This window comes from Fusarium falciforme, chromosome 10 (genome assembly GCF_026873545.1).
Source record: "Fusarium falciforme chromosome 10, complete sequence".
Lineage (NCBI taxonomy): Eukaryota > Fungi > Ascomycota > Sordariomycetes > Hypocreales > Nectriaceae > Fusarium > Fusarium falciforme.
Window position 1 is genome coordinate 2,315,518 of NC_070553.1, and position 14,898 is coordinate 2,330,415.

Genomic DNA, 14,898 nt, shown 5'->3' on the forward strand with positions numbered 1-14,898 from the left:
TCGATTGCCTCGAATCTGCGGGTAGCAAGCGGCATTAGACATTGGCTCGCGCCCCGGCTGCCACCCCCGGCGCCGCCCCTCTCCAACTCTCCGGCCCCCCGAACCCCGGTTCGCAAGCTCATCCTTTCCTCATTGCAGTTAACTCGTTTGGTCGATACCCTGGGCTAGGCGCGTGACCTCGGAACCCCAACGCCTAGATCTACGCGCAGGCTCGCCTAACTGCGGAACTCATTCCGTCCTCCAACACCTTTGGCGAGCAGAGCCCCAACTGCCCGGGAGCAGGGCAACTCAACTGCCATCGTTCCTCCACAGAGGGGCAGAGACACGGACGTTTTTTTGCGGTCGTTTTGCACATGAAACAGAGCGCTATCCATCGTACGGGCCCGTATGAAGAATGGAACCCTATGCTTACTGAAGATTCTTTCCGAGTGAGTATGTACTGCGCACGCAATAGGTTTCCTGGAATGGGCATTCGTGAAGTTGTTGCTTGCGATAATGAGATGGGTCATGATCGATTATGATCGACGGGAAGTTGCATGCATGACATATAACACTTCCGTTATTATCATGACACGCATCTGGGGTTGTACGCTGAACGTGACTGGCCCGGCAGTGTGGTCCGTCATGTCGATTTATGACACCCATGATGGGTGGTTTAGGGTATGTCGTAAACACGCGAACAAGCCGTGGTCATATCCAATGGTGCTTCATGTGTATGTTTCTATACTGTTGCGACTTCACTTCTCCAGCCCCATCCCCCGGTGGCATCTTCACTGAGCCTTTTCATACCAGATGCTTCACATATCTTTATCACCACATCTCTGACTGCCCTTACTTCCTCTACGCTGGCTCCTCCGTTGAGCGCTCCCCGCAAGTGACCCTTGAGTTGAGGGTTGACCTAGGGTAGACCAGTCAGTATAGTGTCCAAGGTGGGCCAGGAGCAGTCCGATGAGATGTTTCTCACTCACGTCTTGTGGTATAAGACCAGCGATGAGCACAAATGAAGTTTCTGCTGGCGTGAGGACATCCGTGTTGCTGAGGACGTAGCCGTACGTCAGTCTCGCCATCAGGCCCAGGTCCTCTGCTCCTGAGCGGTCCATCTGTCCCATCACACGCCTGGAAATCTTGCCATATATCTGGTTGAAGAAGGTCTGGCCGCGCTCCAGCACCTCCGATGGCGGTGTTTGATATACGTCCTTAAACCTCGGGGAGGGTTTGTCCCCGGGAGTTGCGTCGAGGAGGTCCTCTGGTGTCACGGTCCTGAGTGTCAGCAGAGCATTGATGGTCTATGTGCGAAGTCAGTTTCCGGCTTGGCATTATGTCCTCCCGTCTTGCGTACTCTTGGCATGCCTCCAACTGCAGATGCTTTTAGGAGGGCCTCGCGAATGCGCCTCGATATGCTTAGCTGCTCATCCCGCCCTGGTATAGCCTCGGGTATGTCGGGACTTGCTTCAACAGCATGCTTGTAGACGTTGGGCAGTTCGTCTGGCCGGTTGAGCGCAGATAGTGTCGTGGCAGCAATAAAGTACCACGTATTTTGGGGTAGATTGGGTTGTTTCCTGATTGCCGCAAGTAATGCTGGTGTGAGAATCGGCGCTGCCATGGCGGATGTTGTATCCAGCTCTGCCAACAGAACTCACTTAGACGAAGCACAGCAGGCCGGAATCAGCAATTGAACAACTAGACCGGATAATCCGGGCTCAACTCACATGGAAAGCCAAGTGTATGATCTAGCTTACTTCATACTAGACAATGGATTATCGGAGTATGTAAGTTGAAGTTGAAGTGTTCTGTTCAACCTGTCAGAAACTCATTCTTCGTCCCCGGCTTTAGGGTAGGCTTCTCACGAGCAACCAAGTTTCCGCTGATTCTGATGACCGAGCGGGTAAACACCGGCAACCCGCGTTGCGAACTGAGAAGGTGCGATAAGCATCACGTGCCTCGGCCGCCACCCCTGCGTCATCGCTCGTGTGGCTCTGGCTCTGCTTAACGTGGCATCAAGAAGCACATTACAGTAGAGACGCCTTTGTTACTCTTGTCGAAACACTCACCAAGCGACACGCGGTTTTCGACAATGGGGATGCGGGAATGATCTGTTACCATTTCCAATTTTAGAGCTATCCCACTATCGCTGGAGATTCCATGCCCAACAAGATGCGGCTGGGCTGGTATGCTGGGGTAAGTAATGGATGGATCTCTTGGTGGAAGCTTGGGGAAGCTATCTGGAGCTATGGTAGATCACCTAGAACTCGCGCTGACAGCTGTGCATCCAGGCCTCGACGGCCCTCGCGGGCACCATCGTGCTCTCGGCCTTTTACCAGCGCGCCAATTTCTACTCGGCCATGGTCTATCTGGCCCAGAGCAACTCTTGTCTGCTGGTATGTGTCCCCCCGCGGTCCCGGAAACCGGAGCTCCCCTCATCGTGAGCGTAATCCCATGCTGATCTCACAACCACCAGGTATTGGTCAACTTTTCGCTGCTGCTGTACAGCAGTATCGTCTACGGACTCATCCGGCTCTTCTTTGGCCCCCTCCGCGCCGTCGAGGTCGAGCAACTTACCGAACGAGCCTGGTTTGCGATAACAGAGACATGCCTGGCCATGACCATATTTCGAGACGAGATTGGGGCCTGGTTCCTCGTCATGTTTACAGCCCTGGTTACGGGCAAGATCTGGGGATGGATCGGCGACGCGCGGGTCGAGCTGCTCGAGCAGGCACCACCACCGAATCCCCGTCTCTTCCACTTGCGACTCAGCGCGTCCCTGTTGCTGAGCTTCGCCTACGACATGTTCATCCTCCGCTACACGGTCAACACGGTTATTCAGCAGGCAAAGCCCAACATGATGTTTATGTTTCTGTTTGAGTTTGCCATTCTGGCGACTTGCTCATGGCGGACGTCGGCTCGCTACGCACTCTCCCTGGTGGAGCATCGCATTGAAGAGACACAGAAGCACAGGCGTCTGGCTGCGAGGAGGGCCGAGGTTCAAAGGGAGCGAGATACTATCGTGCAGCAACGGGAGGTGGCGGCGGCAGCAGGCGAGGAGGTGTCTGATGAACCTCTGCCCAACCCAGACGACATCGAAGAGATGGATATCGAGGTCCCAGGGTGGTCAGCCAAGGGAGAATTCGTTCTCTGGCTGGACCTCATCAGCGGTAAGAATTGTCGATTTATAATCCAAGTCCAATACTGACGAGACTAGATATGATGAAGCTGGGTATTTACGTGGCCTTCTTCTTTATGCTCCTTGCTTTCTATGGCCTTCCTATCCACATCATGAGGGACTTGTTCATGACCTCAAGGGACTTTATCAAGAGACTGGGAGCTCTGCTGCGATATCGAAAGGCCGTACAGGAGATGAATCGATATCCCGACGCTACCGAGGAGGACCTGGCAAGAGAGAACACGTGCATTATTTGCCGTGAGGACATGCAGCTCTGGGATCCCCAAAATAACCCAGACACGATTGACCGAGTCCGGCCCAAGAAGCTTCCCTGTGGGCATATTCTGCACCTTGGCTGCCTCAAAAGCTGGCTTGAACGCCAACAGGCCTGTCCTATCTGCCGTCGGCCCGTTAGCCTCAACGATAATGCCCGAGCAGCCGAGAACAGAGCAGCCGGACTTCGAATTGAGCTTGGAGCTAGGGGCCCTGCAAACCAGCAAGCCCCAGCAGATGCTGGAAACGCCGCAGCTCAGGGGCAGCAGAACGGGGATGGACCTGGACCTGGACCTGAACAGCGCCAAGGGCCGAGAATATTCAACTTTGGCCCCATACGGATAGGATTCGGAGCCAACGGCCAGCAAGTGCGAGAGCTTGCTCAGCAGTTCGGTATACCTCAAGCTGCCTTTAATCAGGGTCTGGCTCCTCCTACCCCAGCGGCTGCTACTCCCAACCCTGCTGTCCAGACTGGTCCGGCGACTCCTCAGCCGCTCGCCGGAGACAACATTCAGAATATTGGAACTCTGCTGTATCAAGCGGATATGATGATTCAACGCGAATTGCAGTCACTTCAGGTTGCCCAGCAAGAATTGCAAACCGTCCATCTGCTTCAGGCTGAGCTTCAACGCCTCCGTCAAAGGCACCAGCAGTCTCAAGAGCAATCGCAGGGTGGTCAGTCCCAGTTGGCGCCCTCCTCTGCTCTACCCACGACGCAACCTCCCCTGGTCCCCCATCACCATCACCACTATCAGATGCCACCTCAAGTGGCCGTGACTCAACCACCCGGTTTCTCCTCATTCCCCACCATCCCTCCACGAAACTCGAGCCCTCTCATGGCCCGGCACGGCGCACCTGCCAATGCCGTGCCTATTCCCGCTGGAAGCACCGACCTCCCAGAGGGTGTTGTCATCCCGCCTGGTTGGTCTCTGTTGCCCCTGCATAGGCTAGATGGGGGCCAGAGCTCGACTCAGCCCTCGCCTCAAGCTGGGCCTCAGACGACAGTGGCTGATGGTAACAATGTGCCTCAACCTACGCCTACTGCCAGACAGCCGTCCCCCAGTGGAAGTGGAAGCAATGACGCCCAGGCCTCGACTGAACCCAGCTCGTCTGTTTCTGCCCCTGAGACAACCATCTCTCGTTCTTCCCAACCCTCTCAGTTCACTTCTCAGTTTATGCGCGCCGTGGACCCTCCTACTGTAGTTGCACCCAGCCCTCGCATGCCTAACTGGGGAGGATCGGCTCAGCTGTTTGGTGGCAGCGGCGCTCGCCTGGACCAGACAGATTCAGTACCTCGAAACGAGCCACATGTAACTGCAGGCCAAGCTGCCCCTGTTGACCCATCCTCCCAGCTAGCCCATCCGGAGGCAGAGTCTCACCAGCAGATGCAGCAAGACGATTCGTCGGCGCAGTCAAGTGACTCGGACGACTTGCCAGAGACGAAACCCGCCAAGGGAAAGGCCCGAGCTGTGACTGTTGAGGATGTAGATGACGAGGAGGGCATGGCCAGAAGTGAAGAGGGCACCAGCAGCGAGCGGAGGGAGGGTTAGACGATGATTGAGCTGAAAAAGTTAGATGCGCTTCCCCCCTACCTCTCTCTCTCTACACCGGCATACCCACTGCATACATACATACATACTCAGTTGGCTCATCAATGAGCTCAAAACTCACATCTTTTACTCCAAGTAGCGACATGAACCCGGCGTTTTGGGGGAGTTTTTTTCCGTTCCTTTTTCATATTGATTTTCTTTGCTCAATTGTATGGGGCTTGTTGTGTTACACACATGACTAACAGTAGTCAAGATGATGGATGGGCTGTAGAAACGTGGATATTGGTTGTATCAGAGACAAGACATAGCAGAATGAGAAGCGTGATCGGGTCACCCGCTCTTTTTTTACCGGATGGTATATTATCGAACAGGTATCACATATTCTGACTTGACATCATTCATGTTGTGTTGGCTGATAATATACTGCAATACTCAAGAATACAAGTTTGTGACTGCCGAATCGAATATTGTACATCTTCCAACGCTGGACATGCGAAAGTAATCCGTACTATACATCAAGTCTCGACATGACCCAGAAACTCCTATGACGATGATAATGATGCCATTGGTCGTTGCAGTGACGGGATGCTGATTGATGAGTAAAAAGGAGATGATGCAGATATGGAAAGTCAGGGGCAAGACAAACAATGCATCGAAACATACCAAAGCGAATAACAGAAACACACAGCAGAGAGATGCAGGATGCAATGAAGGAAGAAGACAAGCGAGTTGAACGAATCCAAAAGGCAGCGGCTCAAAGGGAAATATGCTTCCTGCTCTTCATGACTCCCCTAAAGAGACGTTTCCATAGTGTCGACATTCCGAGACAAAATATACCCTCCCCTCCTTGCTATTCCTCCACCGTTGACCATGAGCGTCGAAGCAAAGCAGAAGAAAGAAAAAGAGAGGTGACCAAGGTAAGCCAAGAGCGCGATTGACAAAGAAAACCCGTATCCGCGGTACGGTTACCCAAGAATTCCGCCATACCTGTACCTGTGCCTATACCTGCTCCCATGTTTGTCCGTTGAAACGGTGCGCATTAATCATTCCATCTCATCTCCGAAGGCGTCCATGTCTTCCAGTCCAGGAGTGTTAGTCGACCCCAAAATCACCTCCTCCTATGTCTCGAGCACATCCAAGTCCTCGTCCTTGGGTGGCAATGGGGTCTCGCGCTCCAAGAACTCCTCTCCCCTCTCCCATGCTGCCCCGGGTCCTGAATAGCTCGGCTCGGGGATCGATGACGGTTTCGAAGTCGTAGTCGTGGCTTCAAGGCCGCTGCTACTGCTCATCTCCCGCAGGATGCTCGCCGACCTCTCGCCTTTCACCGGCTGGGGGCTGAGCACTCCTGGGGCCGACTGCGCAACATAAGTAGGTGACTTTATATCCTCTGAACCAAAGGGCAATGGGCGTGATGGGATCTCGCGACTCACACCTCCCGCACCGCTCTCTCGCTCCTCGCCCTCGTCCCTACCACCGAGCTTCTTTAGCAACACATCGTGCTGCTTGGCCAACTTCTGAAGCTGTGCCAATGGATCCTGGTGATGCAGCACCAAGTCAGTCAACTCACACAGGCAGTCTGCAGGCCCCCATCGTCTCCCATGCACACATACCCAGTCAGACTGCGACGGCACCCCCTCAGCTTCCGGAAGCTGCCTTGCCCCTCCATGGGCCCCATGTTCTGTGTCATCTCCCGACCAGAATGACTGCCGGTGGATCGGCGCTGGTGTCACTGGCAAACTCGGACGCTCCGCTGCGCTGGGGAAATCAGTGAGCTTCATACCACGAAGCCTCACACCACCCCGGTCATCTCTCCACGGTGCAGTTGATGGGCTCTTGATACGCCCGAGGGAGCCCGAACTCTTGCCACGTCGGTGGCCGCGCAGACCCTCAACATAACGCTCAATCTCTGGGACCTCATCCCAGGCATTGACACGCGTGAATGACGTCCAGGGATCTGATGGAATGATCTGAAGGGTTGGCGTGACTGGCGTGGATGGCTCACTCTTTGCTTCAGTCGTGGACGAAGCTACTCCAGCGGATTCAGTCAGAACCTCGGTTGTTGCAGATGGTCCCGTGGAAGATTCTACCGAAGATTCCACCAAAGGTTCTCTGGAGTATTCTCCAGATGGCTGTCCTGGCTGTTGTCCTGGCTGTTGTACCGAATGCTGCCCTGAAGGTTCTCCCGAGGGTTGCCATGAAGGTTGGCTTGGAGGTTGGTGTGAAGGCCCTCCCGTATGCACCACCGAAGGCTGTGGCGTGGGCTCGACGACAGGCTCTGGTGCAGGGGGCTCTGCAAAGCTTCTTGTCGGGGGTGGTCGGTTGCGCTCCCAAGGGAAAATCTCAGAAGGTGCCTTGGTGGGCGGAGCAGGAGGCTCTTTGGGAACCTCGTACCACATATTCTTTGGCGGACTCGGGTATCGTTCGGGCGGGACGAACGGGGTTGTGTCCTGGGACATCTCATAATGTGTTGATGGGAAGTTCATCGCTTCAGGCTTCGAGTCGGAGGGAGGCGGTTGTCTAATAAGGTCAGTAATTCTCTCGGGGGCTAGAGGGCTGCAAAAGTTATGCCTACCTTTGAGCATCCCAGCTGTGCATCGTAATAGGGGGAGGCTCATTCTTTGGTTCTACATGTTGGTGCACATGCGGGGCCCCTTCATGGTGGTGATGCTCGGTGCCGTGGTGCTCCGAGTGGTGTTCATGCTGAGCTTGTTCGCCCTGGGGACCAGGAGCTGGAGCTTCACCGTGAGAGCCCTCGCCATGATGTTGTTCATGATGATGCCCGGAATCTTGTAGATGGTGCTGATGTCCATGATCATGCCCATCATGATGCGGTTGATGCTCAGGATGGTGCCCACCAGACGAAGAGCCCTGTTGGTCATGGGAATGGTGCTCATCAGCAGGTGGCTGCCCGTGTGTCGGCTCAGGGTGCCATTCACCCTTGGTAAAGTACTGCACATACTCGGGAGCAGGAGGCCCCTTTTCTGGAGCAGACTCCTAGATAACTATGTTAGCAAACCCGGGTTCTGCAGCTCGCAAAATGTCAACAACCTACTTGGTGCCTATAGTGTCTGTCATAGACTGCCCACCATCGCCCTACCATGTCGTTGAAGGGATCGGTCCCGCGAGGGGCGTCTCGGCCAGTAAACCATGGCTTGTTGGCGCCAATAAAATGCACCATATTTATGCTGGACTGGAAGTGCCGATACGCTGGGACGTATTGGTAGTGGGCGGATGGAGTGACGTTGTAAGTGAAGCTGATGCGGTTGTACTGGCTGCCGAAATGCATGTTGATGAGACCTTGGTCGGCACCATCAAAGGAGATACCCCTCTCAGCCATTGCAATCATGGCATAGAAATCACCCATGTTGGGCGTCAAAACCATGACACCCGTGTTGAAGAGATCTGGCCATCCAATGTCGGGGGCGGCAGAAAAAGGGTGGGTGATATCGAAGAGCTCATCGGGAGCTCTGTATGCGACAATGTCGGCGTCGATGTAGACAATCTTTGAGAACTGCGTGAGCTTCCAAAGATTGATCTTGGTAAATGCTGAATGCAGGTCGCCACGATTCATAAGGTACAAGTTGGCTGGGTTGTCATTGCGAATGCGCGGGACGGGAAAGATGTAGTCGTAAACCGCCTAGGGGGTGGTTGGTTAGCATGGGCAAATCTGGAAAACCTAGGGCATTGGGAACTTACCTTTAGCTGGGTAATGGAGTCGGCAGACACAGAGTCGAGCGTGACCAAAACGGCCAGCTTGCGATGGGTTCCAGCATCGCGGAGGGAGTGTGCGAGAACCAGGGCGCCTGGAGGAGGGTCAGCGAGATGTCGAGAGGGTACGGAAGCTAATTGAAAATAATTGACGGACCAGGGAGGTAGGAATCGCTCAGAAGAAGCTATTTGAGAGTCAGTTTGCCGATATCCAAGTCGGATGGGAGCTCCGAACAGCTCGGAGGGCGCGGATAGGGGACGAACCGTAGCATAGACTTGCTCCCCGCCTGCACCTGAAGCGGCCATTGCGACTGAGTTGACCTTGGCTGTAAGACAAACCTCGGGAGCAATCCGCCCAGGTCAGCTACAGGTTGAATATGCCGGTCAGCAACGCATGGATGGGAGCTCGAGAGGAGGAGATGCTGAGAGCGAGTCGGAAGGTGGAGGTTTGACAGGGTGTCGCGGTCAACGGACGGAGCGCGTCGAGAAGCCGAGGAGTCGTCGTCAGTCAAGGCAGAGGACGTTGGGAGCTTTGACTTGGTAAAAAGAAAAAGCTAGCGAATTAACTAGTGCGTTTGAGAATATTGTAAAAATCCCCTCGCATCGACAGGTGGACTCTCGGAAAAGAGAGGAATAAGATTGGAAGCGAGACGTGACGTGATAACAGAGAGGATGGTAGGTAAAGAGAGCGAGAGAAGGTGCAGCAGCAATGGATGGATGGTGATGTGATGATCCGATGATGGCCCTGGAGGGGGAACCTGGCCAGGAACCTTGGGCCTGCTACCCGAGCGAGCTCCTGTGGGGCAGAGGCGCAGGGATTGCCGTTTTCTAGTGGAGCAGGCGGCCCCCACCAGCAGGCATGAACGCCAAACCGCTCCCTGCAATTTGGACAAGCTTCAGCGAACTTTTTCTCTCCCTCAGGGACCAGAAACTCTGCTGCAAGCCACGGCTGGCTAGCAAGGGGCGTTCTAGAAGCGCCGACGAGGTGAAAGTCTGAGGGTAGCAGTGCGTCTGTGATCAAAAATGAGCATAACGGATAGACATGTTTTTGGGGTTGCAGCGGATGATATGTTGGTACGTAGGTACCCCCTGGCAGGCTCGAGTCCCGGCCGAGATGGGCTTGGACCAGTAGCAGCGGCTCTAGCAAATCGCCACTAATTTCAACGGCTGCACGATGATGGAATTCCTTTCGTCTGATGTGCATGCTAATTATCCTGGGCTAGGCGAACTTATCCATTTGCAAATTCGCAATTGCTCTTGATGCATTCGCATCATACACAGCATAGCGTATTCCTTGTCCCTCGGTCTGAGGCCGTCTCCTGCATTCATCCCAAACTGGTCATGTTCCCCTTGTAAGCCGCTGCAAGTATGCGACGCGCCCTAGCATCAAGCAACAAGGCTTGCCCGGTCTGGATACGCAATCTCAACCATTCCTAGCCATCTTTCCCTTGATCGATGTTGCAGATTGGATGTTAACACCGCATATACGACCACTGCGCGCTGCAGAGCCCCCTCTTCTCTTCATCCCTTATAAAGACATCCAATCTCCTCTCATATGCCAGTCGAAATGCCGTGACGTCTCTTGCTTGCAGATATTAACCCTGACCTCTTTTGCGCCACGCCTGAGATTCTCCTCTCCGAGACATCCATGTTTAATCGGGCCAAGTACATCCGAGAGGAGGCGCCTTTGCCCATGCCAATGCCAGTCCATCTCACTTCCTTCAGACAGGGAAGCCTCGTTCTCAGAACTACCCCGGACCCCAATATGCCGAGATCTGCAATGCGCCCACATACCCGCATCAAAGATATCTCGACGATGCCTGTTTCATCTACCTATTAGGTCGATCTTTGCGCATCACACGATCTTACCTGCATGGTCCACGTGAGCTTAAGTTGCATCAATGATGGTATCTCCTTCCTGTTTCCTAAAAAGTCGGTCCATGATTTACACACTTTGCCTGCTACAGTATCGAGCTGGCTTTGACTGGTTCGAGAGCTGCGTCTATTGCTCTCGGCGTGTCATCTCCCCATCTTACACTTGGGGTTCTAGAGCTGAATCTGCCAATGTGTTCAACTGCATTGTCTTAGCTCTCCTGTCTCTCTTGGGTCATGTCTCAAGCCACCATGACCCCTTTAACCAGACATTTCAACACACAATACGAGCTTGTTAAACTCCTCAACCACTCTCAAGACGCCCTCATCCCCTGAAAACACATTCCGCAGCTAGAACTACAGATCCTTCTTGAACTTGTGCTCTGGCTTGTGTGTCGTTTCGTAGTCAATGTGGACGTACGCTCGCTCAATGTCGGGGAGATCCTCGAGCTTGAACTGCAGCGCCTCGGCCACATCGTGGCTCTCCTGCAGCGTCTGGGTTGGGTCCATGACAATGTCGACCTCGGCGATCAGACGCGGGCCCGAGTGGTATACCCGCACCGTGTCGATGCCCTGGATAGCGTCCGAGTGAGTGACACACACGTACGTGATGAGCTGCTGCATCTCGACAGAGCCCGTAACGCCGACGACGAGGAGGAACTCGCCAAAGGCGGTGCCCAGCCAGATACCAGAGATGAGCACCGACAGGAGGATGGCGCCCATTGGGTCAATCCACCAGAGGAGCTTGGCACCACCGACGGATGTCAAGATACCGAAGCCATTGATGAGAAGGTCGTTGCGGTGATCCTGCCAGAGAATGTTGATCTGACTGTACTTGTCCTTGAGCGCCCAGCAGTACAGGAAGAGGGCAAACTTGGTGGCGAAAGCGCAGCAGACGGCGACAACAGAGGGTAGGTAGAACTTCTTATCGTCCTTCTCTTGAACCAGCTCCTGACAGGCAAACGCAATAATAATGAGAGAGACAGCAATCATGAGGAAGCAAAAAACAATGTTGCCCACAGTCTCGAGACGGGCCTTGCCCGCGGGGAAGCGGCGGGGATCCACGCGGCGAATGGCTCGGGCAGAGAGGATGAGGGTGAGGTTGCTCAGAGGGTCGAAGATGGAGTCGGCCATGGTGGTGAAGAGCGAGAGGGAGCCTGACGAGATGGCGGCGTAGAGCTGGACGGCCGACAGGACAACGTTGGCAGCAAAGGAGCCCCAGACGGCGATGCGGAACTTGAGCTGATCATCGCCATGCTCCTGGCGGGCCTCGTCGCGGTGCTCCTCGACAGACTTGAGCATGCGCTCAATGGCCGCGTTCTGGTTCTTGTAGAAGCCCTGGAGCTTGCGCGCCTTGACTTTGGAGCCCACCTGGTCGGGGATGCACTTGCGGCCAGCGGCGCCGTCGCGCTTCCGCGACGTGTTGGCTTTGATCTCGTCTAGGTCCGAGTCCGTCTTGTACGCCCGCGCGAGGCCATACGGGTCAGGGTCGAGACAGCTAGGGTGTCGGCGGCCAGTGGCTGTGACCTGGCTTTCGACATCTGTCAAGTGAGAGGGATTCCGGGCAATGGTCTCGTTGTCGTCCGCCGTCACGGGCTCAAAGGCGGTACTGGATGCATGGCGGTTATTGGAGCTCCGCGAGCTGCTGCGAGCTACATTGAGGGACTGGAGGTGAATGGCGTGTGTGTGATGGATGACGGTGCTGGAGTTGTCGGGAGACATGATGGGCCACTGCAGTTTTCAATCGACCTGGGAGCTGTGAGGAGGGGGATTTGAGAAGCTGCGAGGGCTTGTGAGGAGTCACGCGAGCGAATGGGAGATATCCAAGTGCCGAGGATGGCGGTCAGTGAGGTGACGAGCTTGAGGGGAAGCTGTCCCAGAAGAGAAGACCGACACAATGCGGCCTCTTGATGTGGCAGGAGACCGGAAGACCGGGTAAGACAACGAGACTCGTGAAAGTGCAAACACACAAGAAGAGAGAGGGCAACACAAGAACCAAGATATTGTGGGAGGATGAACAGGTCCTGAAGAGCGGAGTAGTATTTCTCTCCTCCTCAAAGAGGCCTCTCCTAGCGTTGCGATGAGCCAAAACGATCGTCACCAATAACCAAGATCAGTCACATGGATTTCTTGGCCCTCCCTACCATCCTTACCCCCAAAGGAGAGGCGAGACTGATAGCAAAGCGATTGATAAACACCACAACAAACATACCCGGTCCGGTCTGGCCAACCAGCCATGTCTTCTGGTCCGCCCACGTGGGTTGGGCATGATTGCGAGTAGAGAAAGCGAAGACAAAGGGCCTGGGTGTTTACGTCAATGCGTCAAGGCCCTCAAAGATCCCACGCCGGGAGATGATCGCCCAATGTGTAAAAGGTCGCTTTCGACGGGCGTCTTAACAGAGCACCGCGCAGATGCACTTGCAGGAGCGATAGTGCTAAGGACGCGGGGTACCTGGGCGAGGGTCGGGCAGGGGTTAGTGAGTCCCCGCCCTGAGCGCTTGGGGCGGAGGCTCGTCTCCGAGCGGCGTGGGAGAGGTGGGAGAAATGGCTGATATTACAGTGGAAGAGAAAGGGCAAAGACAACGTTGAATTAGGGAGCGGATGAGGTTCAATTATAGTCCACAACGGCGCCGAGAGTGCTTCGAAAAACGGCCGGGGCTGGGCTCCGCGTCCCGTAGCTTCGGGCGTCTCGAAAACGCACTGGGTTTCGGGCGTCTTCGGAACCAGACACGGGCACCTGGGCCCGCCCCTGACGCAACGGGAAACGCTCATTCACCAGCGGAAATTCCATATCATAAATCAATAGCGTGAGAAGGGCCTAGCTGCAGCATTTCGATCTATTGGTCTGTTGGTTGCTGCGTTGTCAAGAAACGGCAATAAATCTGGGGTAGTTGTTGGTCTAGCCATCGATAGTCAGCGTGGTTAGATAGCTCAGCTAGCCACAGGGTGATGTGCCGATGTCTATATAAAATTTACCTCATCGCTCTCTGTAATAAATGAGACTTCTCTGAAAATACACGAAACAGGTGTGACAGCATCAAGTGATGCTTCACTACAGCGCTCACATCGTACAGGTACCCGAAACCCCAGAGCCCAGTGGCTCTTCTGTATCACAGGTTCCCCACCCTTGGCTTCTATCACGGTAGCACGAGAACCGTCGCCAGCGCAGCTACACTATAGCTTTGCCTCGATCTTGCCATTATCCGGGCTCCTCTCTAGGACCCAGTTGACGACATCCTTTGCAAACTCATCCTGACACAGGTCCAGGTGCAGCGCATGATACCCGCCCTTGTACGTCTTGATGGCCTTGTCTGCGATGTCCTGGTTCTCCACGTACTTGACGGCCGCATCGTAGCTGCACGCCATGTCAACATCGCCATGGCCAAGCCATAGCGCCTTCACCTCGCTCCCAAGCTTGACGGATCCCGACTGCAGAGCTGCGGTACGGTCGAGCAGCGCCGCCAAGCACTCCAACGTGCCTGTATCGTGGCACAGCGGATCGTCCCGGAACCCCTTGCCTATCTCAGGCCTTCGCGTCAGGTTCTCTGGTGTGATGACATGCTTCAACTGGAAATGCGGGAGAAGTCTGCCCATCAGTCGTCCAGCAGCGATCTTGATCGAACTGGGGACCTCCTCAGGTGCGAACCCGATGAACGGCGCCTCGAGTATCCAGCCGCGCACCTGGCTCACCAACTCGGCGTACTGCGGATCAGCCGCGAGCGCGATGGCCTCGCCGCCGCCCATGGAGTGGCCGAGGACAAAGACCGGCACTTCCGAGGGCAGCTTGCTCTGCAAGAAAGCGGCGATGTCGGCAGTTACCTGGGACGTCGGGCCGGTGTTGCCCTTGTCAGAGGGCTTCCTGACACTGCGACCCCATCCGCGCTGGTCGAAGCCAAAGACTTGGATGCCGTTGGATGCCAGGACGCGGCAGACGTCGTTGTACCAGCCCATGTGGTCACTGAAGCCATGTAACAAGACGGCCTTGGCCCGGATGGGTCCCTCGGGCTATTCAAGCATCAGTATCCCCTCTCTTGTCTCGACCTTACGTTCATGGCTCTACTTACCGTCCATGTCTTTGTGTACAGGCTGGCACCCCCCACCTCAAACGTACCCTCGGTTTCGGTTGACATGGAGCTCGCTTGTCGGGGTAGTTGTAAAAGAGCTGACGAAGAAGCGAAATGCAGCAAAAAATACCAGTATCTGATGTATCAGACGATGCCCAATATTGTTTTTAGCAACGAATGAAGCTGTCCAAGGAGGGAAATCGTGTTGCGCCGAAACTCAAGGCAGCCATGAGATTAAACTTGGTCGTTAGGTAAGGGTCATGCCGCTTGT

The 14,898-nt window shown here is 54.9% G+C and overlaps 5 protein-coding genes across 5 annotated transcripts; 1 reads left to right on the top strand and 4 right to left on the bottom strand.

The window, feature by feature from the left end:
- Nucleotides 1–721: 721 nt before the first annotated feature.
- On the bottom strand, nucleotides 722–1,603 carry NCS54_01261200 (Hypothetical protein; the record flags this gene model as incomplete). Its single annotated transcript, XM_053157840.1, has 3 exons — nucleotides 722–898; nucleotides 969–1,286; nucleotides 1,340–1,603. The coding sequence occupies 3 exons, from the start codon at nucleotides 1,601–1,603 to the stop codon at nucleotides 722–724; spliced, it is 759 nt and encodes a 252-aa protein (XP_053013815.1).
- A 539-nt stretch (nucleotides 1,604–2,142) lies between these two features.
- NCS54_01261300 (RING-type domain-containing protein) lies at nucleotides 2,143–4,983 on the top strand (the record flags this gene model as incomplete). The annotated part of the gene is made up of 4 exons (XM_053157841.1): nucleotides 2,143–2,178; nucleotides 2,274–2,378; nucleotides 2,459–3,152; nucleotides 3,200–4,983. 4 exons carry the CDS (start codon nucleotides 2,143–2,145, stop codon nucleotides 4,981–4,983), a joined length of 2,619 nt encoding a protein of 872 aa, XP_053013816.1.
- A 1,118-nt stretch (nucleotides 4,984–6,101) lies between these two features.
- On the bottom strand, nucleotides 6,102–8,997 carry NCS54_01261400 (Hypothetical protein; the record flags this gene model as incomplete). Its single annotated transcript, XM_053157842.1, has 7 exons — nucleotides 6,102–6,518; nucleotides 6,594–7,500; nucleotides 7,556–7,977; nucleotides 8,036–8,620; nucleotides 8,680–8,786; nucleotides 8,849–8,876; nucleotides 8,956–8,997. The coding sequence occupies 7 exons, from the start codon at nucleotides 8,995–8,997 to the stop codon at nucleotides 6,102–6,104; spliced, it is 2,508 nt and encodes an 835-aa protein (XP_053013817.1).
- A 1,923-nt stretch (nucleotides 8,998–10,920) lies between these two features.
- On the bottom strand, nucleotides 10,921–12,285 carry NCS54_01261500 (ZT-dimer domain-containing protein; the record flags this gene model as incomplete). The annotated part of the gene is made up of 1 exon (XM_053157843.1): nucleotides 10,921–12,285. The coding sequence occupies one exon, from the start codon at nucleotides 12,283–12,285 to the stop codon at nucleotides 10,921–10,923; it is 1,365 nt and encodes a 454-aa protein (XP_053013818.1).
- Nucleotides 12,286–13,737: 1,452 nt separating this feature from the next.
- NCS54_01261600 (Hydrolase-4 domain-containing protein) lies at nucleotides 13,738–14,693 on the bottom strand (the record flags this gene model as incomplete). The annotated part of the gene is made up of 2 exons (XM_053157844.1): nucleotides 13,738–14,568; nucleotides 14,628–14,693. The coding sequence occupies 2 exons, from the start codon at nucleotides 14,691–14,693 to the stop codon at nucleotides 13,738–13,740; spliced, it is 897 nt and encodes a 298-aa protein (XP_053013819.1).
- Nucleotides 14,694–14,898: the final 205 nt, after the last annotated feature.